This window comes from Mercurialis annua, linkage group LG7, assembly GCF_937616625.2.
Source record: "Mercurialis annua linkage group LG7, ddMerAnnu1.2, whole genome shotgun sequence".
NCBI lineage: Eukaryota > Viridiplantae > Streptophyta > Magnoliopsida > Malpighiales > Euphorbiaceae > Mercurialis > Mercurialis annua.
Window position 1 is genome coordinate 11,021,006 of NC_065576.1, and position 23,719 is coordinate 11,044,724.

The window sequence follows — 23,719 nt, forward strand, 5'->3', positions numbered from 1 at the left end:
GACCGTACCAACCTGCACCCTTATTTAAAATAGAGCACGTTTTATTATCTCACATGTGCCTCGAAGATTGGTTATGGTAATATTGGTTAGAATGTAATTCAACCAATATAAAGACTTAGCCAAACATGCCCCAAGCCCCACCCAATTCAAAATGAGAGTGGAATCAATGAAATGATATCCCGTGGCCGCGTAAATGTATATTGAATCTTTATCATTTATGGATTCCGTAACCTATTAAATCATCATTTATATATAGGTATTGCCTAACTTATTTTTTATGCATATAATTCTAAAACTTCAAAATGCTTCTTATAAATAGAGGGAAATGCTGATGAACAAAAAGCAATTTAAACAAACTTTAAAAAGAATAGTAAAAAAAATTATAGAGAGAGATGGAAGTAGTGCAAGTGCTTCACATGAATGGTGGAAATGGAAAAACTAGTTATGCTCAAAACTCATTGCTTCAGGTAATCTTTTACACATCTTCATGTTATACACATGTGAATATTATTATTTGATTGATTATTTTATAATAATAGTTGTCCTTTTAGTCTTATTTATTTGATTATTATTAGCAAAGATCTTTAAAATATGAAATGAAATTTAAATTAAATTATATTATATTAATTTTTGATAGAAACTATTATTGTAAATCTAACTGTTGTTTTTCTCATGTTATTCAAGGCCTAATGTTCCAAAAAATCTCGATCCTTTAACCTTTTTTTAATTTCACCCCGACGTCGTAAAATCGCCAATCATATCTAAATCCATACGTTTGACTTTCAATTGTACAAGTACTAAATTGTTTATTTTTCATTTTAAAAAAATTCAAATAAATCATTCATTCCGAATTTTTTAAATGGAAAATAGGTCAAATAAATTATTTATAAGGGTTTTATTGAATTTTTTTCGAATAAAACAATTTACAAAATTAGCTACAATTGAAACTCAAAGTATGAATTTGGATACAATTGACTATTTTACAACATGGGAGTGAAATTGAATATGGGCTAAAAGGTCAAGCCTAATATTATTCAATTACTTTTACAAATCTGAAGTAAAATGAAAACATTACAAAGTAGCTAGTATATGAAAAAGGGTAACGATTTCAGCACTTCATTTTTTTAAGTTGACCATAGTACCCTCAACGTATTCCACATTTTGGTAAATTATACATTTGACCTACTCTATTATGTGAATTATTTTTTGTAATATTGCAATCCTATACGATTTTGTAAATAAGAACACGCCTTTCTATAAAACAAATACTGATAGTGTTGATTCATATTCTTAACAAAGTATATCATAATTCTTATAATTTAAATTTATATGAATTTAAATCTTCACAATTTACTTTTAATAAAGATAAGGATTTCAAAATTTGTAAATTATTCCAACAAAATTATTAAAAAATTATTTGTTATAGATTTACTAAATTAATTACCTGTATATTTTATGAATTATGGATTAAAATAATTAAATTATCAATAGTTATATTTACATTTTTACTATATTTAGTTTAAATATATTTTGTTTATTTTATTTTAGTTCAAAACAAATTTGTCCGTTATAAAACTTTAAAAAATCTACATTTCATAATTTTTGCAGCAAAAGGTGATATCAAAATCAAAGGCAGCAATAAAGGAAGCCATGACCGATCTCTATAACAACAATTTTCCAAAAAGTTTAGCCATTGCCGATTTCGGTTGCTCTTCAGGGCCAAACACTCTATTTGCTGTATCTGAAATCATCGAAGCAGTAGAGAAAATTTGTAAAGATCTGGACCGTCAATCATCAGAATATAATGTGTTCTTGAATGATCTTGCCAACAATGATTTTAATACTGTTTTTAAGTACTTACTGCCAGATTTTCAAACAAAAATGAAAGAATATACTAAAGGGCAATGTTTCATTTCTGGAACCCCTGGTTCCTTCTATGGTAGGCTTTTTCCTGCCAACACTCTTCACTTTGCGTATTCATCTTGCAGTCTCCACTGGCTATCGCAGGTAAAAATATTAGAACTCGAATTATTTATGAATGTTCGTAAATTTTTAAATTATTTCGAAAGAATAATAAATAATTTTTTTTTAATTTAAGATTATTATTTTATTTTTTTGAAAATCGATCGGATTTCACGGACGTGGCCCATTAATATCTGTCGTATAAGCAATCCAGTGAGACTCTATGTAAGTTAGTATATATTTAAATGTAATTTGGCAATCTTTTAGAAGTTGTATTTAAAATTTGAATCGTACATGAAAAGTTTAATTATTAAATTAAATGTATGCCACGTGACATATGATTGGATTGCTGATGTGGTGAATATTTTTAACTAAAATTTGGTATTTAGTATTCTTTTAAAATAATTTGAAAATTTTAGCGACTCAAATTTAATTGTTACCCTATAAATTGATCAATAATTATTTTTCACTGATTTATAAATTAGGTTCCAAGAGGATTGGAGAGTAACAAAGGAAATATATACATAAATAGAACAAGTCCACCAAACGTTTTTGAGGCATATTGTGGCCAATTTCAAAAGGATTTTTCCATGTTTCTGGAGAGTCGCTCGGAGGAGATGATATCAGGAGGACGCATGGTATTAACTTTTGTTGGAAGGAGAAGCACAGATCCATCTAGCAAAGAGTGTTGCTATTTTTGGGAGCTTTTGGCTATGGCTCTCAATCAATTAGTCTCAGAGGTACCGATTCTGCAAACTTCTCTCTTATTCATGTTTTTTTTTGTTAGCCCATCCGGTTTTCAGGGCTTCGCCTTGACTAATCCGGATCCGACACACGTCGCGCACCTGGCATGGTGGGTGAGTCTGCCAGTGGGAATTTTCTGCATTCACAAAACTCGAACTCGAGACCTTGTTTAAACGATACCAAACTGCTTACCACTTAGACCAATCCCCATTGGTTCTTATTTATGTTTTTTATACATATATTTTTCTTATTCAAATTAGTTTTACATGTAATAATGAATTAGTTTTATTTTGCAATAAATCATAAAGACATGATTTGAGGTATGAATTTAAACTTATGAATTATGTTAATGATTTAGGGAATGATCGACGAAGACAAATTTAATTCCTTCAACATTCCTTTCTATGCACCATCTCCATATGAAGTGAAATGTGAGATTGATAAGCAAGGATCCTTCATCATTGACAAATTGGAGCTTCATGAACATAATTGGAATGAATGTCTCAATGAATTTGATCCCTCGGAAGCTACAGAGGATGTGGGATATACTTTTGCAAACTGCATAAGATCTGGAATGGAGCCCCTTATTATCAACCACTTCGGTTTTCAGGAAGCCGTTATCGATGAGGTTTTTAATCGATACTCATCGATCGTCAAAGATTGCATGGCAAAGGAGAAGAATGAGTTTGTCTATTTAACCTTATCCATCACTAAAAAAGATGACTAAGTTCAATTCTATTTTCTGTCAAAAATAAGACAAGTAATATGAAATATGTGTGCTTTGTATGAATAAATATGGATTTGTGCTTTATTAGTACAGATAATAAGGCAAGTAATATGAAATATGGTAGTGCTATTCTATGAATAAATATGAATTTGTGTTTTATTAGTACATGAGCATTTGCAGAGCTTTAAGGACATAAATTATTAGTATGATGTTGTAGAACTTGTGCGATTTACATTGACTTAAATGGTAATTTCCCCCCTCAACTTACAAATTATGATAAATTAGCATATATTTTGATTTTATGGTCAATTTAATACATTCACTTTCTTTTTCTTTTTTATCATTTTGCCCTATTTTTGCACCCGACTTAGTACATATTGTTCAGTGCCATACTTAATTGGCAATTTGGTCTATCAACTTGTAAGTGATGGTCAATTAGCACAAATTTTAATTACATGGTCAATGAGCACAAATTTATTTTTGAAGTTCAACAAATAAATAATTATTAAATTAGCATAATATTTTCAAAAAATTTTAATTATTTTGAACCATAATAAAATAATCCAATATTTATAAAGTGATTAATATATAAATAATATCTTAAATTTTTTAATTTTATGAACAACAATCCATCATTAATTAAAAAAAGAGCTATCTTATTATATACTTTGTAAATATTTTTTCTAAATATTATACTAATTTAAAAATTTGAGATATCTATATCTTATAGATGCGGATGTCGGATGTGGTTTGTGATTTACGGATTTAAGTATCGGTACTGGATGTCGATCTAGTGGTAAATGGTTTAGCGTATGGGACATTTTTCATTCGGACTGCGTGTCCCGAACTTATGAGTTTGTGGCCTTTTTATAATGTGTATGGCACGCCTTATTTGCTCCTTCTTTCCTAGTCAATGTGGATTTATGATTCCTCCGTTTTCTCTTGATTTATTTGTATATTTCATCATTAATCCCCCCTGCTGATTATCGCAATGGCTGGGTATTTATGCCGAATTTTGATTATTGCGATCTATGAACATTGCGTCTTGTCCTGTTCTCCAGTCGTGGGTGTTGTCACGTTCGCTTGTTTCCGTATGTGCCAATATCTACTTCTTTTATGGATATCTGAGACGGCCGATGCGGCTTTCAATTTTCAGTCTTTTCTGTTCTTCTGGGGTTCTATCTGTGCTTTTTGTAGTATGTTTTGGTTGTCTGGTTTTGTTTAACCCAACCAAAATAGGCTACAAAGAAGCTCATGGAGACTCCATGCTCTGTTCAAGTTAGAACAACCTTCTTTTGTTTCTTATTTTTACTTTCCTGGGTTATGGCGTTAGTCACGAGAAAGATGAACAGATTTTCAAAAAAAAAAATTTTAATTAAAAAAATAATTTTTAAAATTTATCTAAATTGAATAATTAAAATTTTGCGTATATTAAATTTTTTTGAATATATATCGGAGTCGAAGAAAAGATGAGATATGGGTTGTTCTTCGATTTTTTGTTTTTTTTTTTGTAGCAAATCATTGAATATTTTATTAAAACATTTAGTAATTTTTGAAATATTTTTAGTGAAGATGGTATTTTCGTTTAAATTTTAATATTGGGTACTTTTTATAATATAAGTCAAAATAAAAAGTATTGATTTGAACTTTTTTTCAGTAAAAATAGGTCAATTTAGTATTTTTAGGGTAATTCAAAATGAAAGGTGATAATTTGAGTAAAATTGGAAATTTCAAAAATTAAGGGTGCAAACGAAAGAGGGTTGAAAGGTGAGGGATTTTTTAGAGGATTAGCCATTAAGGAATCCAAATCCTAAATTTTTTATGTAAATTATTTAGGGCTTTTTGGATAGATACTTGTTTTTGTAGAGTTGTTTATAATTATACGCTACGTAACAATTAGTTACAAATGAACTTTTTTCCTTTCAAATGTTTTGCATTTATCTCTCATTTGTAGACATAGTAATAAACAGGTGTTATAATTTTCAAGATTTAAACCCACCTATTTCATAACATAGAAGAAGACAAAGTATTATTGTTTTTTAGTATTATTATTATCATTATTACAATAACGATATTTAATTTTTAAATTTAAAATTTAACAAATTTACTTATTTTATCAAACCAATTGTTTATCTTTAAACAATTTTTTTTATATGTAAACACATGTCTTATATTCTCTAACTTTAAATATTTAATCTTTAAATATATTTTTAAAAAATTAATAAATTTACTTATTTTATCATGATAATTATTTATATATAAATATTTAATTTTTTTTATATGTGAACACATGTCTTGAATCTTCAAATATATAATCTTTTAATATAGCATACATTTGTTTATCTTTAAATTTCATTTTTTTTATTTTCTATGAATTATGTGTTTGAATTCTTTAATAATAATAAAAAAATAAGATATTTTTATTTGAAGTTATGTATATTAATCTCCTTTAATATATTAAAATATTGTAGTATAAATTAAAAAATTATATACATTTCAAGATTCATATAAATATCTAATATTAACAGAATTTGAAATACATATAACCAATTTTACTTAATTTTAATAATAAATTAAATTAAAGTTTAATGAACCGCTAGAATATGTCAACGAAACAAAATATGCTGATCAAGATGTAAAATTGTTGGAGTCACTAAACCTGTAACATTATAATATAATAAATTTAAATATATGTAAAAATTAAAATAAATAAAATAATATTATAGGAAAACTATAATTTTATTCATTTACTGAAAAATTAAAGAGCAATTAAAATAAAAATGATCATAACAATCATTTTAGTATTTAAAAATATATGTAATTTTTTAGTGAATTTATAATAACTAAATATGTTTATATTTTTTTTCATTTGTATTAACTGCACATATAAATGTACATCATGTTTCCAACAATTCTAGTAGTTTTTAAGTAGTTCAGTAGTAGCTTATTAATAGTTTGTTAGTAGCTTTTCAGTAACTTGTAAGTACTTTTAAGGCTTAATCACCAAAAAATACCAAATATATACGTTTTGTGTCAATTATAGCCAAATCTTTAAAAATCACCAGATTTTGCCAAACCTTATATGTTATGTTTATTTCTTAGCCATTTTTGAATCGAACCGGTTTTTCTGACACCGTGTCGTCCACGTCACTGCCAACTAAGCAATTGGCTGGCATGTCAGCTGAAATATTTAAATAAGGTTTGGCTATAACTGACACAAAATGCATAGGTTTGGTATTTTTTGATGAATAAAACTAATTTTAAAATTAAATAATTAAATGATTAATTATATTATAATAAAATTTATATATATTTAAAAAATAATATTTTTATTTAAAGCTAATTAAAATTAATTTATTTTTACTAAATTTAAATAATTATAATAATTTGTTTTACATATTTGAGAGATATATAATTAATTTAAATTCTAATAAAAATAAAAAATGTCATATTCATCTTAAAATTTATTTTTTTTAAATTCCAGTCGTCGGTTCTTTGACACTGCCGCTGTTTGAGACCCAATTGTTCGTCTTCCGACGAACAATCTGAGAGTAATATACATGATGGAGTCTGCCTTCTGAACCGGTGAGCGAACCTGCAAAACAGGGTAGAAGCTAACCGGACGGTGGTTGTCCGATTAACTCTCCGATGCTAAAGTCAGTTTAGAGCTTTGAGCAGCGTTTTGAGTATATGAATGTAATTGTCATTCTAGGCATACCTCGTGCTCCTTTTATAGTAGTCGAATATACCTAGTAGAGTTGTATTAGGTAGGTGAATCCTACTTTGTAGGGATTCGGCCGTATCTTAAGGATTCTCCTGATTTGTCGAGATCTACCTTAATCTGATAAGAGTCCTATTTAGGAACGTCTTCCTAAATAGTCTTATCTTCCTAAAGTAGAGCTTATCCTTCCATATGTAGTGTTTGTGTCCAAATAGGACAAGGTTTCCATATTTAGTCGTTTATCCGAATCCCGGACCTGACGCGCTCTTGGCGGATCATGTGGGATTCGGTCTTTATTAGTGTATTACCGAATCTTAGAGATTCGGTATCTCCTTCATATCTTTCCGTCTTCAGGGGGAGTCCGGTGTCGCCTGAGAGTGGATCTCCTGCAACTCGGCTCCATTATACTTACAGTAGGATTCGGTATCCATCATTAGCCCCCCCGCAAGTGAGCTGAAGTAGTTTGGCATTTATGCCTTAGTGGATTTTAGCTCTTTTGGAGCTGAGTTCTTTTATGCGGGCGAGTCGCTTTGCATTCCGGGCGAGTCGTTTCATATGTTTGTGGGTGACGTTTCTTCTTTAGTAAGATTCTGTGTTGCCACGTGTCGGCATTTAATGATTTAAACGGTTAATGATTCAAAAGCGTTTTGTATTTAATCTCTTCGCATTTCTTCTTTTCCCTCTTACTTTGCTTTTCGAATTTACTCTCATTTCTTGTAGCTATTTCCTTTTCGTTCTTCGTTTGATTGTTTGATTCTTCGTGACTTGTTTTCTCCAGATTTTTCAGGTATGTTTTCTTTCGTCGTTTGGATGTTAATATGGCTTTCTTCTTTGTATATTCTCCATGCTTTATATTCTGGAAATTTCTTCTGTACTTGTTGTTCTTTGATGTGTTCTTCAACGTGTTCTTCAATATATTTTTTGTTTGATCCTTATTTTGTGTTTATGTTTGTGATTCCCTGTTCTAGGATGCCTCTTAGTCGAGTTGAAGATGCTTGCGCTGCTATGGCTTTTACCCGATCGAAGCTTCGTAGGGATGAAGTCTTAGATATCTATTTTAAGTATAGTTTTCCTTTTGATTATAGGGTAATATTACCCGGTGCCGATATGGCTGCGTCTGACTCTCCCGGATCTTCTTGTAGGGCGGTTCTTTTTGAAGAGCAATTTGCTGCTGGTCTTAGGTTTCCTTTGGATCCCTTTTTAGTAGAAGTGTGTAGGGATTTAAAGGTTGCTCTAGGGCAACTTTACCCTGGTACGATTAGAGTAGTGCTCGCCTTTTCGGAGGCATGTAGGCTCCGGGGCTGTGCCCCTTCTCTCAAAGTGTTATATCATTTTGTAGACTTTAGGAAGTGTGATGGTTGCTTCGTTTTCGCCCTTGGTAGAGAAGGGCGATCTCGTATTTATCTTCCTTGCCTAACCAGTCGCTGGCGAAGGCGCTTCTTTATTGTCTATCATAAATTTGCTTTTCTTCATTTTTCGGATGGTTTTTCTTCTCATCCAGTTCGGAGCTATTCTTCTCCTTTAAGTTTATCCGAGTCAAAGCTTGCTTTTGACATATCTTCCTGTAGTATTGTGTCGCGTCCCATTTTAGATGTCTTGGTTAATAGTCATCTTCGGAGTCGATGGTTTCCTTTGGAGGATCCTCCTCGAGGCTTGGCGGATCTTTGCTACTCTTTTGTTCAAGGTATATTAATTTGCTTAAGTTCTTTTTAATGTTTCTTTTGTAGGATGTCTTCTTCTTCTGACGATTTCCTTTCCGGATTTCAAGTAGATTTGGACGTTCCGATGGGTGGTCCTGACGTTCCTATCGCCGACGTTATTCCTGGCGACATTGTCGTGGATGGGGCTCCTGTTGATATCCCCCTAGCTCCCGCCGAGGTAGCGTTGCCTGAGGTTATTGTTATAAATGATGATGATGGTGATGACTCGGCTGTTCCAGTCGGCGACGAGGCGATTCCGTCACTACTCCCCCCTCTAGCATCATCTATCGTTTCGGGGGGAGTTGGGGGTGTGGCCTCAGAGGGGCCTGTTGTTGCTGATTCGGGGGAGATTTCTCTAGGTCGAGACCCGGATTCTCCGTCTAGAAAAAGACGTCGAGTTGTCGATGATTCTCCTACGAGGGAGAGTTTTCCTGGAAGCTCTTCTTCTGCTCCAGACTTGGTTCAATGGGTCGAAGGTCAGGATCCTGCCAGTTTGCTGAATCCGAGAGTGCTAGCGGAATATATCCGGACTTTGGCGATTCCTGATGATGTCACGTGGTTCTGTGGTAGGCCGGGTCAGGAGCTTTCCGATCTGGCTTGTTTTCATGGTTTCTCTGTAAGTGCTTTCTTTCTTGAGTATAATATGTTTTTTGTATTCAGTTGCTTTCTTATTTGTTTATTTCTGGTGTGTAGGCCCTTCAATCTGTTCTGGTATTGAACGACCGCCGACAGTGTGCCGAGGAGGAGGTCGAGCGTCTGTCTGCTCTTTTGGCGACTTCCGAGTCTGAAAGGGCGAAATTGAAGGCCTCTTTGGAAGAGCATGATTCCCTTCTGGCGCAGCTCAAGGCGCAGGATGCGATTAATGATCGCCAAGTGAAAGTGATTGAGAAAAAGACCGATGACTTGACTCAAGAGATCGAGGAGCTCATTCGGATCAATTCCCTTGTTGGTGGGGAGAGGGATAGTCTTAGAACGGAGGTTGAAGGTCTTCACATCCGTCTGCTAGATACGAAGGCTTTTTACTCTGCTCTGATAAGCGAGTATCGCCTTGCGATTGGGAAGAAGCTTCTGGAGCAGAATCCCAATATTGATCTTTCTGGGGTTAACGGGTTGGATCCCCAGGCCATCGCCCGTGATCTCCTTGTCAAGATTTCTAAAGACCGTGTTTAGTAGTTTTCTTTTGATTGTATTTGCTGATGTATTAATTTTGCTTTTTGTAATTCGCAATTTATGAATATATTTTCTTCGTTTTTCTTCGAAATGTGCTTTTGCCTTATCTTTATGTACTTGTCTTGCCTCGAGGGTTACTCTAAACCCTGTTCTTGGCGTTGCTTTTTGTAGAGTTAATCTAAACTCTTTTTATTTTTGTTTTTGTTTCGAGTTAATCTAAACTCTTTTTTGGCGATTCGCCTTTTCTGAGTTAATCTAAACTCATTTTTAGCCTTTCGTGGCGATCTGCCTGGTTCGGCTATTTTGCTTTGAGTTAATTTAAACTCGTTTTCTTGGTTTTTAGCCTTTCGTGGCGATTTGCCTGGTTCGGCGATTTTGCTTTGAGTTAATTTAAACTCATTTTCTTGGCTTTTAGCTTTTCTTGAGTTTGATCTTTAATTTATTTTTTCTTCTTTCGTCTTTGATTTAATCATTCGTGGCTGTTCTTGATTTTTATTTCTTTATTGGTTCGTCTGGCTAATCAGATGGTAGCGAAATTGAATTTTTATTGATAAAAAGATGGCATACAAAGCATTAAAGATAGATTTGACGCCATCTGGTAAGACGGAGAGTCGTTACCGATGATGGGTCGTTTTTCATTCCTATTCTTCCTTCTTTTCGGTCTTGTTTTCTTGGAGATCCACCACTGACTCATCATAGCACTTCTTGGCTATTCCTTGGTCTCCTCTCAGCGTCACTACTCCCTTTTCAGTCGGTACCTTCATTGCCAGTGCTCTGATGCTGGTTACCGCTGCCGAGTCATGGAGGAAAGGTCTTCCTAGGATGGCATTATATGTCAATTCCATGTCCACTATGTTAAATAGTGACATGATTTTCTTGTTCATTCCTCTTTCTGGGCCGATTATTACTTCCAAGGTGACTGCTCCCAGCGGGGTGATGGAGGGTCCACCGAGTCCTGATAGCGGAATTGGGACTCGTCGTAACCTTGACGCTGTTCCTCCCAACATTTTGTATGCTGCATTTGTCATGAGGTTTACTGCACTTCCTTCGTCGATAAGGATCCGCTCCATGTTCCAATTTTCAATGATAGTAGTTACTACCAAAGCATCGTTGTGAGGTGCTTTGACGTGTTCATAGTCTTCTACATCGAAGATCACTGGCGGCATGTGAGTTTCTCGTATGTTCATTACTTCCTTCCTCTGCTTCCTCCTGATCGTGGAGCTACTATGCCCTCCACCATTAATCATGTGTATGGTTCCCAGAATTTTGGATGGGCGCTCGTCTTCCTTTTCTTTTGGCTTGTCTTCTCTGTTTCTTTTTTCTCCCTTGTCATTGCTCTTCTCTTTTCGGGCCACAAATTTCCTCAGTTCGCCTGTGTCGATCATTCTTTCGATCTCGACCTTTAAGTCCCTGCAGCTATCCGTTTCGTGTCCGTAATCGTCGTGAAATTTGCAGTACTTTCTGGTGTCTCTTGCTTCTGCTTTCATTTTGGGTGGCCATACCACGTTTTTGATGTTTTCTTTGATCCACATGAGGACATTAGTTCGGCTGGTGTTTAATGGAGTGAAGTTATTCTCATCATCTCTGGGATCGTATCTCGATTCATATCTTGTCTGGGGGGCGAATCGTCTGCTTTCTTCGGGTCTTCCTCTCCTGTCATCAGGTTTGGACTTGGTTTTTTCTCTGGATCTTTCTTTTGATTCTTTTCCTTTTGCTTCCTTTCCGCGAATCGCCCTTCGCCCTTCGTCTAACTCGAAGTATTTCTGAGCTATGCCCATTAAGTTCGAGAAAGTTGTGGGTTTATTGACTAGCAGCTTGTCCACCAGCTTTCCGAATCGCGTCCCGTCTCGCAATGCTTCTGTCGCCATGTCGACGTTCAGGTTGTCTATCTTCATAGCTTGCTTGTTGAATCGTTCGATGTAGCTTCGCAGGGTTTCTCCTTCTTCTTGGATACAGGCTCTTAGGATACTGGTAGTGGTTTTAGCTGGGATGTTTGTGAGATATCTGTTGAGGAATTCTGTTGAAAGCGAAGCGAAGCTTTTGATGGAGCCTGGTTTTAATTTGTTATACCATCTCTGGGCTGTGCCCGTGAGCGTGGTAGGGAAAACCCTGCAGAGGATGGCGTCTGATACGCTGAGTAGCCCCATGGTTGCTGTGAACCTAGAGGTATGGTCTCGGGGGTCTCCTTCCCCATTGAAAATTGGCAAGGTCGGCAGCTTCATGCTGTACGGGATGGTTTCCTCCATGATCTCGGGCGAGAGGGGTGATCCTTTCAACCTGAGGTCCTCTATATCCAATTCTTCAGATTTTAGTTTTTTGAGCGCTTTGGCGATCTTCTCTTCTAAATCTTCTTCCACCACATATGTGGCTTTGCTTTTTTGGGGTGTCTCTGACGATTCGCCCTCTCCTTCTTGGTGTTTTTTCTTATTTTGTTCTTTCCCTGCATCTCTTTCTTGTCGCTTACTCCTTGGTGGGGCATCTTCTTTTTCCTTCTCCCTTCGTTCGTCTCGTTTCGTATTCAGACCGCTTCGGGCGTCCTCCTGGTTGTGCTCATTTCTGGGTGCCTCTGGTGATTCCTCGTTAGATTTTTCTCTGTCAGGACTTTCCTCTTCGCTGGTTTCCTTTTCTCGCTGGTTTCTTGCTTCGTTCCTCTCTTCGTTTCCTCTGGTCCGAGGTTCCTTGCTTTTGTTGTTTTCTGCCCTTGTCTCCCGTCGGCCTGGGTTTGCATTTCCTGTTCTTTCTCTTCTTCTAGGAGCTGTAGGGCTGAAGTTTTCCCTTAGCATTCTCATAGTTTCTTCGTGCCTGTCGTTTGTTCTTTTGGCCTCATTAGCCAATCTGTCAAGATTTGCCTGCACAGATTCTAGTATCTTTTTCAGCATTTCGCTGTGTGGATCTTGTGTCGCTGCATTTGGTGCTTGTTTTTCAGTGCTTAGGTTGAAAGCAATTGGGATGCTTCCTCTTATTGGATTAGTTTGGTACTGGGGTGTTGAGAAAGAGAGCCCTCCGGTGTTGCTTTTTTCCCCGGAGTTGAGAAGCCCATCTTCCGTCACGTTGATTATCTCCGGAGTGCTTTTTGGGTCCATTGGTTGTTTGTCTTTCAGGTTTACTCTTTCAGAAGTCATCTTCTTCAATGAGATTTGTTTTTGAGTTCAGAAAAGCTCCTTCTTTTGAAGTTTAGTTAAGCTTTTCCCACAGACGGCGCCAATTGATGGAGTCTGCCTTCTGAACCGGTGAGCGAACCTGCAAAACAGGGTAGAAGCTAACCGGACGGTGGTTGTCCGATTAACTCTCCGATGCTAAAGTCAGTTTAGAGCTTTGAGCAGCGTTTTGAGTATATGAATGTAATTGTCATTCTAGGCATACCTCGTGCTCCTTTTATAGTAGTCGAATATACCTAGTAGAGTTGTATTAGGTAGGTGAATCCTACTTTGTAGGGATTCGGCCGTATCTTAAGGATTCTCCTGATTTGTCGAGATCTACCTTAATCTGATAAGAGTCCTATTTAGGAACGTCTTCCTAAATAGTCTTATCTTCCTAAAGTAGAGCTTATCCTTCCATATGTAGTGTTTGTGTCCAAATAGGACAAGGTTTCCATATTTAGTCGTTTATCCGAATCCCGGACCTGACGCGCTCTTGGCGGATCATGTGGGATTCGGTCTTTATTAGTGTATTACCGAATCTTAGAGATTCGGTATCTCCTTCATATCTTTCCGTCTTCAGGGGGAGTCCGGTGTCGCCTGAGAGTGGATCTCCTGCAACTCGGCTCCATTATACTTACAGTAGGATTCGGTATCCATCAATACACAACAAACATACGACAGTGTTCAAAAGTCAACTATACACACATAAACATAAAAATAATTACTGAATAGACTGTTTATTTAAAGGACGAGTTTAATTATTTTCTCATTTTTTTCTTTAAAAAGTGAAGCTCATTGCGGTGTAATCAATATATATCATGATGTTTATAAGCATAAACGCATATGCCAATTTACTCGGCATAGCCAAAAAAATTACCTTAATTTATACATAACTATTTTATTTATTACCTAAATACAGTCATAACAAGATCTCAACAACATTAAAAATACTAAATCAAGTTTAAAATCATCATAAACATTAAATCCTTTCACCAAATTTAATTCAATATTAATTCCTAAGTAATATGTTAATTCATTTTTTTAATTACATATTCATTAAAATATATTATAATATAAATTTATTAGATTTAATTAGGTTTAATAAAAAAATTAAAATTAATTTTAATTAATATTAAATATTAAATAGGAAATATTAATTATTTTTAAATATATATAAATTTCATTTATGATATAATTAATTTACTAATTATTAAATTTAAAAATTGGCTTGAATTTAAAATTAGGTTTATTCACCCAAAAAATACCAAATCTATATTTTTTATGTCAGTTATAGTTAAATTTTATTTAAATATTTCAGCTGCCATGCTAGCCAATTGCTTAGTTGGCGGTGACGTGGACGACACGGTGTCAAAAAAACCGGTTCGATTCAAAAATGGCTAAAAAAGAAACAGAACATATAAGATTTGGCTAAATCTGGTGATTTTTAAAGGTTTGGCTATAATTGACACAAAACGTATAGATTTGGCATTTTTTGGTGATTAAGTCTACTTCTAATACTAACAATCTCTTTTGTTTAATATAGTAATGTTAAAATAAATTTCAGATAAATGTTTTAGGTAGATTAACATAGGCATAAGATATAAAAACACCATAACTTTTTTTTAAAAGTACATATCGACCTTTTTATTTTTTGGGCACAATTAATCTCTCGTATTTTTAGAATGGAACAATCAAACCCTCGTTGTTTTAAAATCGAACAAATAAACCCTTTTAATTTACTTTTGGGATACTTACCCTCTCAAATTTTTAATAAGTATTTTAAATATTAAAATTATTTTTGAACTTTTTTCCTATAGTATTATGAGAAACATGTCAACCATTAACGAATGTTTTAATGATGTTGGGTGAAAGAGGTTATTTGTTCAATTTAAAAATAAAGAGGGCTTAGTTACACCTAAAAGAAATAAAAGGATTGATCTGTACTTTTATAAAAACTACGAGAATTTTTTTGTATCTTTTGCCATTAAGGTATCATCACAATATGTATTTTTAAAGTAGTATCATTTTTAACTTAAATAATAAAATTTCATAAGCATAAAAATGAATAAAATGGAAAATATTGAAAATTAAAAAATTACTATCAAACGAAAGCATATATAAATAAAAAAACGAATATAATAAATGAAAATAGTGATAATTAAGAATTGTAAAGATTTGTAATAAATACAAAAATTAGTGCATGGTCTGACAAAACTAAAATGAATAAGACAAAATTAATCAAGTGGGTGTATTGGAGAAAAAAATACAGCTTTCTTTCATTTAGCAGCTTCAGTGCATGCTAAAAATAACCAAATTACAGAGATATTTGTTGACAATGTTCGGTACTCGTCTCCGCTGGATTATTTCAACAGGTTTTATAAACAAGATCAGACTGCTCCTTTCAAGTTAAATTCCTTACAGTTTCGCTGCCTAATGCCTGACCAAGCTGCCAGTTTAATCTCCAAATTTAATGTGGAGGAGATTTATTCAGCTCTATCAAATTGTGACGATAACAAAGCTCCGGGACCCTTTAATATATTTTTCTACAAGAAGACATGGGATTTGTTAAAGCATGACTTTTATCAGATTTTTGAGAATTTTTATTCTACAGGCATTTTCCCTAGAGGTTTGACTTCAGCTTTTTTAGTCTTAATTCCGAAAGAGCTAATCATTTAAAAGACTTTCGTCCTATAAGTTTAATTAATGGCGTGTTAAAAGTTTTGTCGAAGCTCCTAGCTATTCGTCTCACACCGTTGCTGCCACATGTCATTTCGGATAATCAATTCGGATTTGTTAAGGGACGTAGTATTCACAAATGCCATTCCATTGCGTCTGAATTTATTCATTCTTGCTCGAGACGAAGGGAGCAAATTTTCATAATCAAACTTGATTTTAAAAAGGCTTTTGACAGTGTTTCGTGGAAATATTTGTTAGAAGTTCTCCGTAACATGAATTCTGATGAGAAGTGGGTTCGGTGGGTATCCTCTCTTTTGGATTCATCTCATATATCAGTGTGATTAATTGAAGTCCGTCTAAGAGTTTTGTTATGGAGAAAGGTGTGCGGCAAGGCGATCCTTTGTCGCCTATGCTCTTTGTAATAGCGGCGGAAGGTTTTAAAGCCATTATTGATAAAGCGAAATCAGCAGGTCTTATTAATGGCATTCAAATTGAAGGCTATCATGAAACGATTTCCCTACTTCAGTTCGCCGATGATACACTTCTTTTTCTTCCAAATGATCTAGTGATGGTTCAAAGTCTTCTAAGAATTCTGAGATGTTTTCAGGCAATCTCCGGGCTTAGCATCAACTTTCAGAAAAGCTCGATCATAGGTCTGAATATGGGTACTGAAGAGGTCACAGCTGCGGCAAATATCTTGAGATGTAAAGTTGAAACTCTCCCATTTTCCTATCTTGGTTTACCTCTTGCTAAAAAAAAAATGCAGGCTGTTCATTATGCTCCTTTAATTCAGAACTTTGCTAGACATCTTGCGGGTTGGAAAGGCAAGCTTCTTTCAATGTCAGGTCGTTTGGTTTTGATAAATTCGGTATTAAGCAGTCTCCCAGTTTATTCAATGTGTAACTTTGCTTTGCCTATATCGGTTATTTCAACAATGGACGGTTGATGCGTAACTTTCTTTGGTCGGGTTCAAGTGAAAATAGAGGAATTTGTCGAGTGGCTTCGGAAACAGTTTGTTCTCCTCTTCGTTATGGGGGTTAAAATGTTCCTAATCTCCGTTTAAGAAATCAGAGTTTGTTGTTAAAATGGACATGGAAGCTCATTACTTGTGACAAAAACTCTCTTTGGTTTTCGATTATCAAAAGCGGGAGCATAATTTCAAATCTGCAAGATCTTAAAGCTGCTATAACAGAGCATTAAAATCAAGCTTAGAAGCAAGAGGCTTTAATTAAACAAATCTGTTAAAGTTTGTTAAATAGGAAGTTAGTTTGTTAGTAAATAAGTTAGTGGTTGTACAGTCAACAATTCTGTTAGCTGAAATAACAGAAATAGCCGTTAGTGATTAATCATTAAAGAATTGACAGGTGTCAATTCTCTCGTTGTATAAATCAAGAGAGCTGAGTACAGTTCTCACTTAATGAAAATAATTCATTTTCTCCTTCAATTTTTTCTTCAATCTTCAATCTTCTCTCAAAGGTTTCAGATTCTTTTATGGTATCAGAGCTTTCATAATCAAAACCGCTGCAAATTACTTTTAATTCTTTTCATCTGATTCAATTCGTTCTTCAAAGTTCATCTGATTCAATTCGTTCTTCATTCAAATATCAATTTCTTTATTACTTTGTTCTTCATCATCTTCTTTTCTTTTCTGATTTTTTCCTTTTCTTGAAACCCTAAATTTCTCATAAAACATGGCTTATGTTAACTCAGAATTTGATAATCCTTCAAATCCATTTTACTTACATCCTAGTGAAAACCCATCTTTAATATTGATTTCTCCTCCTTTAAATGGACAAAATTATCACTCTTGGGCAAGATCAATGAAAATGTGCTTAATGTCTAAAAACAAACTGAAGTTTGTTAATGGTAGCATTACTGTTCCGATGAAGGAAGATCCAATTTATGCTGTTTGGGAACGTTGTAACACTATGGTGCTTTCTTGGATTCTTAGGTCCTTGTCACCTTCCATTGCACAAAGTATTTTTTGGATTGATACAGCTTTAGATGCTTGGAGGGATCTTCTTGACAGGTTTTCTCAAGGTAATGCAATTCGTATATCTGACTTACAAGAGGAAATATATGTTTTCAAACAGAACAATCTGTCAGTAACAGATTATTTTACTCAGTTAAAGATCTTGTGGGATGAGTATATGAATCTAAGATTTGTTCCTACCTGTACTTGTAATCCTCAGTGTTCTTGTCAAGCATTAAAGATTGTTAAAACTCAGCAAGAAGATGACTATATAATTCGTTTCTTGAAAGGTTTAACTGAAAATTTTGCAACTGTTAGAACTCAAATATTAATGGTTGAGCCTTTACCAAAGATTAATAAAGTATTTTCTTTGGTATTGCAACATGAAAGACAAATGGGGATTGGTTTTTCAGAATCTGTCTCTGCTTTACAAATAGTTGAACCTGCAGTTTTTGCAACTCAAGAAAATTCTAGTTTTCAGAAAAAGTTTACTGGTAATAATTTTGGTATTAATAGACCTGGGAATTTTACAAGACCTTCTGGATATAACAATAGACCTGGAAATTTTACTGGTAATAGAATGTTTGTGAATAGGTCTTCTGGAGTTGATAAACCATTATGTACTTTCTGTGGTATAAGTGGACATACTGTGGATATATGTTTTAAAAAACATGGATATCCACCTGGATATAAACCTAGGCCTAGAATACAAGGCTATGTCAATCAAGTAGGTGAGTTTATTGCTGAGAGTGAACAAGAAAGGTATTATAATGATCAAGAACAGATTTGTTATAATAATGGTGAATTTGCTGAGCATGAAAAGGCAGAAAGGAATTGTGTTATGAGTCAAGATCAGGATATGCATAGAGAAGAGGAACATGCACCTGTCTTTACACAAGAGCAGTATAAACAACTCATGAGTATGTTACAGCAGAATGCATCAACAAGTGGTCACAAGATTAATACAATATCAACAAATTTTGTTTCTACTTCTGCTGCAACAGACCTTGATGCTGGTATGAAAATCTCTAATATTAACTCTGTTTATACTAATTTTGAGAATGATTGTTGGATTATAGATTCAGGTGCTACTGATCATATTGTTTGTTCTATGAGTTATTTCAGTTCTTATAAGCCTGTTGATAATGTTTTTGTGACATTGCCAAACTCTCAGAAAATAAGTGTTACACATATAGGTGCTGTTAAGTTTAGTAAAGAGTGTGAATTGCATGATGTCTTATTTGTTCCTAAGTTTTTCTTTAATTTGATTTCAACTAGCAAATTAACATCTTATTATCAATATTGCTTAATTCTTCATAAAGATGTTTGTATTATACAGGATGTTATCAATTGGAGGATGATCGGATTAGCTAGAAAGACTCGAGGACTTTATCAACTTGATAAATCTAAATTTGAGAATAGACATGTTATTTCTGTTAATGCTGTAAATGCAAAACCTGTTGCTAATGATTTTTTGTGGCATAATAGATTAGGACATTTGGCCAATTCTAGATTAAAATGTTTGCAAGATCAATGTTCTATAATAAAGTTGCCTAGTGATTCTCATTGTAAGATTTGTCATTTAGCAAAGCAAAAGAAACTTTCTTTCCCTTTAAGTACTTCTGTTTCTAATAATTGTTTTGATATGATACATGTTGATATATGGGGGCCATCAAGAACAGTTTCAATTTATGGACATAGGTATTTCTTGACAATTGTTGATGATAAAAGTAGATATACCTGGTTGTTTTTGTTAAAATCAAAGTCTGGTGTTAGGTTGTTGGTACAAAATTTTTGTACTTATACTGAGACACAATTTTCTGTTAAAGTAAAATGTATAAGAACAGACAATGGTCAAGAGTTTAATATGCCTAGTTTTTATGATTCTAAAGGTATTATACATCAAACTACTTGTGTGTATACTCCTGAACAAAATGCAATTGTAGAAAGAAAATATCAGCATATATTAAATGTAGCAAGAGCTTTAAAGTTTCAATCTTCTATTCCTTTGTGTTTTTGGTCTGACTGTGTTTCTCATGCAACTTTTCTTATCAATAGGACACCATCTCCTGTAATAGAAAATAAAACACCATATGAGATTCTTTATAAAAAGTTTCCTGTTTTTGATAATTTAAAAGTATTTGGTTGTTTATCTTATGCATCTACACTTACTCATAACAGGCATAAATTTACACCAAGAGCAATTGAGTGTGTTTTCCTTGGTTATCCTGAAAATACAAAAGGATATAGACTTTATGATTTACAATCTAAACACGTTTTTGTATCAAGAGATGTGAAGTTTTATGAATGTTTGTTTCCTTATAAAAACCTGTCTATATTGTCCAATACTTCTGTTGTTTTGCTTGCTGCTATTGAAGTACCTGATATAGATTATCATTTGCCATATGCTATGCCTAATAATTTACATTCTGAGCCTGTCATGAATAAAAATATGCATGATAATGACAACTTAAATGTTCAAATGCATCATGAGTCTGTTATGAATATAAGTGATCAGGTTGAACCTTTGTTAAATACAAGGACTAGTAAACAGACTGTAGTACCTATTAGAAGATCACATAGGAAGGTTACTGAACCTGTTCATCTAAAAGACTATGTATGTCAAAAGTCTAGGACTACACCTCATATAATTTCTCAAGTTCTGTCTTATGATAAATTGAATACATCTCATAAAGCTTTTTCAATCAGTGTTGATAGTACAGTAGAACCAAAAACATATAGTCAAGCTATTAAACATGTTTGTTGGAAAGAAGCTATGCAGAAAGAGCTTGATGCTCTTGAACTAAATAAAACCTGGATATTAACTGATTTACCTGCAAATAAAGTTCTTATTGGCTGTAAATGGGTTTTTAAAATAAAATATCATAGTAATGGGACTATTGAAAGGTACAAGGCAAGGTTAGTTGCCAAGGGTTACACTCAGCAGAATGGGGTGGATTACACAGACACCTTTTCTCCTGTGGCAAAGATGACAACAATCAGAGTTTTGTTAGCTCTAGCTGCTGCAAAAGGGTGGATTTTAAGTCAACTAGATATCAACAATGCATTTTTGCATGGAGAGTTACATGAAGAAGTTTATATGGAGATTCCACCAGGTTTGTCTATATCAAAATCAAATCAAGTCTGTAAATTAACAAAGTCCCTTTATGGATTGAAACAGGCAAGCAGACAGTGGAATTTGAAGTTGACAGAGGCTTTGGTTTCACAAGGTTTTGTTCAAGCAGCCTCAGATTCCTCTCTCTTCTTGAAGAAGCAAAATCAATCATTCACAGCTTTATTGGTATATGTGGATGATGTGATTCTGGCTGGTAATGATCAAAGTCAGATTGATAGTATCAAGACTTTTCTGGATAATGTGTTCAAAATCAAGGACTTAGGATCATTGAAGTTCTTTCTAGGACTTGAAGTAGCAAGGTCTAAATCTGGAATTAACTTGTGTCAAAGAAAGTATACAATGGATCTTCTCACAGAAACTGGATTTTTGGGATCCAAACCATCTGCAACTCCTATGACTGCATTAACCAGGCTAACTAAGGAGGATGGTTCTGAAGCTTATAAAGACATAACAACATATAGAAGATTAGTTGGAAAACTAATCTATCTCTGCAGTACAAGACCAGATATATGCTTTCCTGTCCAGCAACTTTCTCAGTACTTAGACTGTCCAACTGAGATTCACTTTCAAGCAATATCCAGAATATTAAGGTATCTTAAGAAATCACCAGGACAAGGTATTTTCTTTCCATCTAAGAACAGTCTATCTCTAAGAGCCTTCTCAGATTCAGATTGGGCCACATGTTCAGATACCAGGAAATCCATTACTGGTTTATGTGTTTTTCTTGGAGAAGCTTTAGTATCATGGAAAATAAAAAAGCAGGTGACAGTATCAAAATCAAGCTCAGAAGCAGAGTACAGAGCTTTAGCCAACGCTGTCTGTGAGCTTCAATGGATAACTTTCTTACTGAAAGATCTTCAAGAAAACAGACATCTCCAGGAAAACTCTATTGTGATAATCAGTATGCATGCTACATAGCCCACAACCCAGTTTTTCATGAAAGAACCAAACATATCGAAATAGATTGTCACATAGTCAGACAAAAGATTCAATTAGGACTGATACATCTCTTTCCAATCTCAGGAGATCAACAATTGGCTGACTTCTTTACAAAACCTCTTCCTACCTCTTCTTTTCAGAAACTTCTCAACAAGCTGGGTATACATGATATATATACTCCAGCTTGGGGGGGTAGCAGAGCATCAAAATCAAGCTTAGAAGCAAGAGGCTTTAATTAAACAAATCTGTTAAAGTTTGTTAATTTAAGTTTGTTAAATAGGAAGTTAGTTTGTTCGTAAATAAGTTAGTGGTTGTACAGTCAACAATTCTGTTAGCTGAAATAACAGAAATAGCTGTTAGTGATTAATCATTAAAGAATTGACAGGTGTCAATTCTCTCGTTGTATAAATCAAGAGAGCTGAGTACAGTTCTCACTTAATGAAAATAATTCATTTTTCTCCTTTAATTTTTTCTTCAATCTTCAATCTTCTCTCAAAGGTTTCAGATTCTTTTATGCTAATACAGGAGCTCTCTCTATCACTTGGCGAGGAATTCGGAAAGCTTGTATCTCGAATGATCAGATTCTTAGTTTATTTGAATCAAATATAAGCTACAAGATGGGTAATGGAAGAGATATATTATTTTGGAGAGATAAGTGGATGCCTAATCAAATTCAACCACTTTGTTGTTCTCATGATCAGTTATATTCATTAGCTTTGAATAAGAATGTCACATTGGCAGCTATGTTTGAAGCTGTGAATGTCCCTTCTCTGATGAACCCTTGGCGTAGAAGATTGCGGATTGGAGAGGCAGAAATTTTTGAGATTATTGTTGACAGCATACCTGCTGTTTTGCAGTCCCCTAATCACATGGATATGGTTGTTTGGAGAGGTAAGATGGCTGGCTTTTCTTCGGCAGATTTCATTAAGACTTATTATGCAGCAGGTAACTCTATTGAAATAGCTCAGATTAAAGGATTCTGGAAGCAGAAAACTCCGCCTAAAATTCTTTTGTTCGTGTGGTTTCTTCTTAAGGAGCGGATTTGCTCAAATAGATTCCTACTTCATAGACATATAGTTGATTTAGATGTTTGTTCTATGTGCTCGGGTTCGGAATCGGGGGCGCATATATGAATTATTGTCCAACAGCTTGGATTTTTTGGTGTGGTTTCTTAGGCAAAATTGGCATTCAAGCTTGGCCAGTTCCTTCGGATGTTCTTAGCTTTTATCGTCAATGGATAGAAACTTCGAATTATCGGCATGGAGAGCTTTGGAGTACAATTTGGTTTTCCAGTGTGTGGAAAATTTGGAAGGCTCATAACAGGATAATTTTCAGAGAAGAAGCTACGAATTATTCAGATTTGATTTTTATTTATATCTTCAAGGGTGTGAATCATTATAAATTTCACAATCCTAATTTTCTTTAGCAATGATGTATTTAGATCATTAGACTTCTTTATGTCGAGCTAGTGTTTCCGTTTTTACCTTCCACTTGTTGTGGTTATGCTAATCTAATCATCATTTATCAAAAAAAAATCATATTATAAGAGATATTACACTGCACAATTTGTAAACAAATAAAAGTGTACAGCTGGTTAGGTAAAGAGCGTACTTTTGAAAATAAAAAATTAAAATTAAGCACGCTTGAAAACACAAGTTTTGAAAGAGTAAATTTATAAGGAAAAAAAAAACTAAAAGGCGTAAGGCATGTTCTCCTTTTGCATAAAAAACTTACGAAGATCTTCTTCTTTTTGTAGAAAAACATTAAACATATATAGGAGAAATTTGCTGGCCATCCCAACTGGTCTTATCTTATCTTTGGGCTACTTTTTA

The 23,719-nt window shown here is 34.1% G+C and overlaps 3 protein-coding genes across 3 annotated transcripts; all 3 read left to right on the forward strand.

The window, feature by feature from the left end:
• The first annotated feature begins 327 nt into the window (after positions 1–327).
• LOC130014530 (salicylate carboxymethyltransferase-like) lies at positions 328–3,575 on the forward strand. Its single transcript, XM_050350799.2, has 4 exons — positions 328–467; positions 1,609–2,007; positions 2,448–2,702; positions 3,065–3,575. The coding sequence occupies exons 1-4, from the start codon at positions 393–395 to the stop codon at positions 3,431–3,433; spliced, it is 1,098 nt and encodes a 365-aa protein (XP_050206756.1). The 5' UTR covers positions 328–392; the 3' UTR covers positions 3,434–3,575.
• A 3,420-nt stretch (positions 3,576–6,995) lies between these two features.
• LOC126654465 (uncharacterized) lies at positions 6,996–10,024 on the forward strand. The gene is made up of 3 exons (XM_050348325.2): positions 6,996–8,838; positions 8,926–9,470; positions 9,548–10,024. Exons 1-3 carry the CDS (start codon positions 7,944–7,946, stop codon positions 10,022–10,024), a joined length of 1,917 nt encoding a protein of 638 aa, XP_050204282.2. The 5' UTR covers positions 6,996–7,943.
• A 7,507-nt stretch (positions 10,025–17,531) lies between these two features.
• LOC126656794 (uncharacterized) lies at positions 17,532–19,758 on the forward strand. The gene is made up of 2 exons (XM_050351412.1): positions 17,532–19,595; positions 19,705–19,758. The coding sequence occupies exons 1-2, from the start codon at positions 17,532–17,534 to the stop codon at positions 19,756–19,758; spliced, it is 2,118 nt and encodes a 705-aa protein (XP_050207369.1).
• The last annotated feature ends 3,961 nt before the right edge of the window (positions 19,759–23,719 follow it).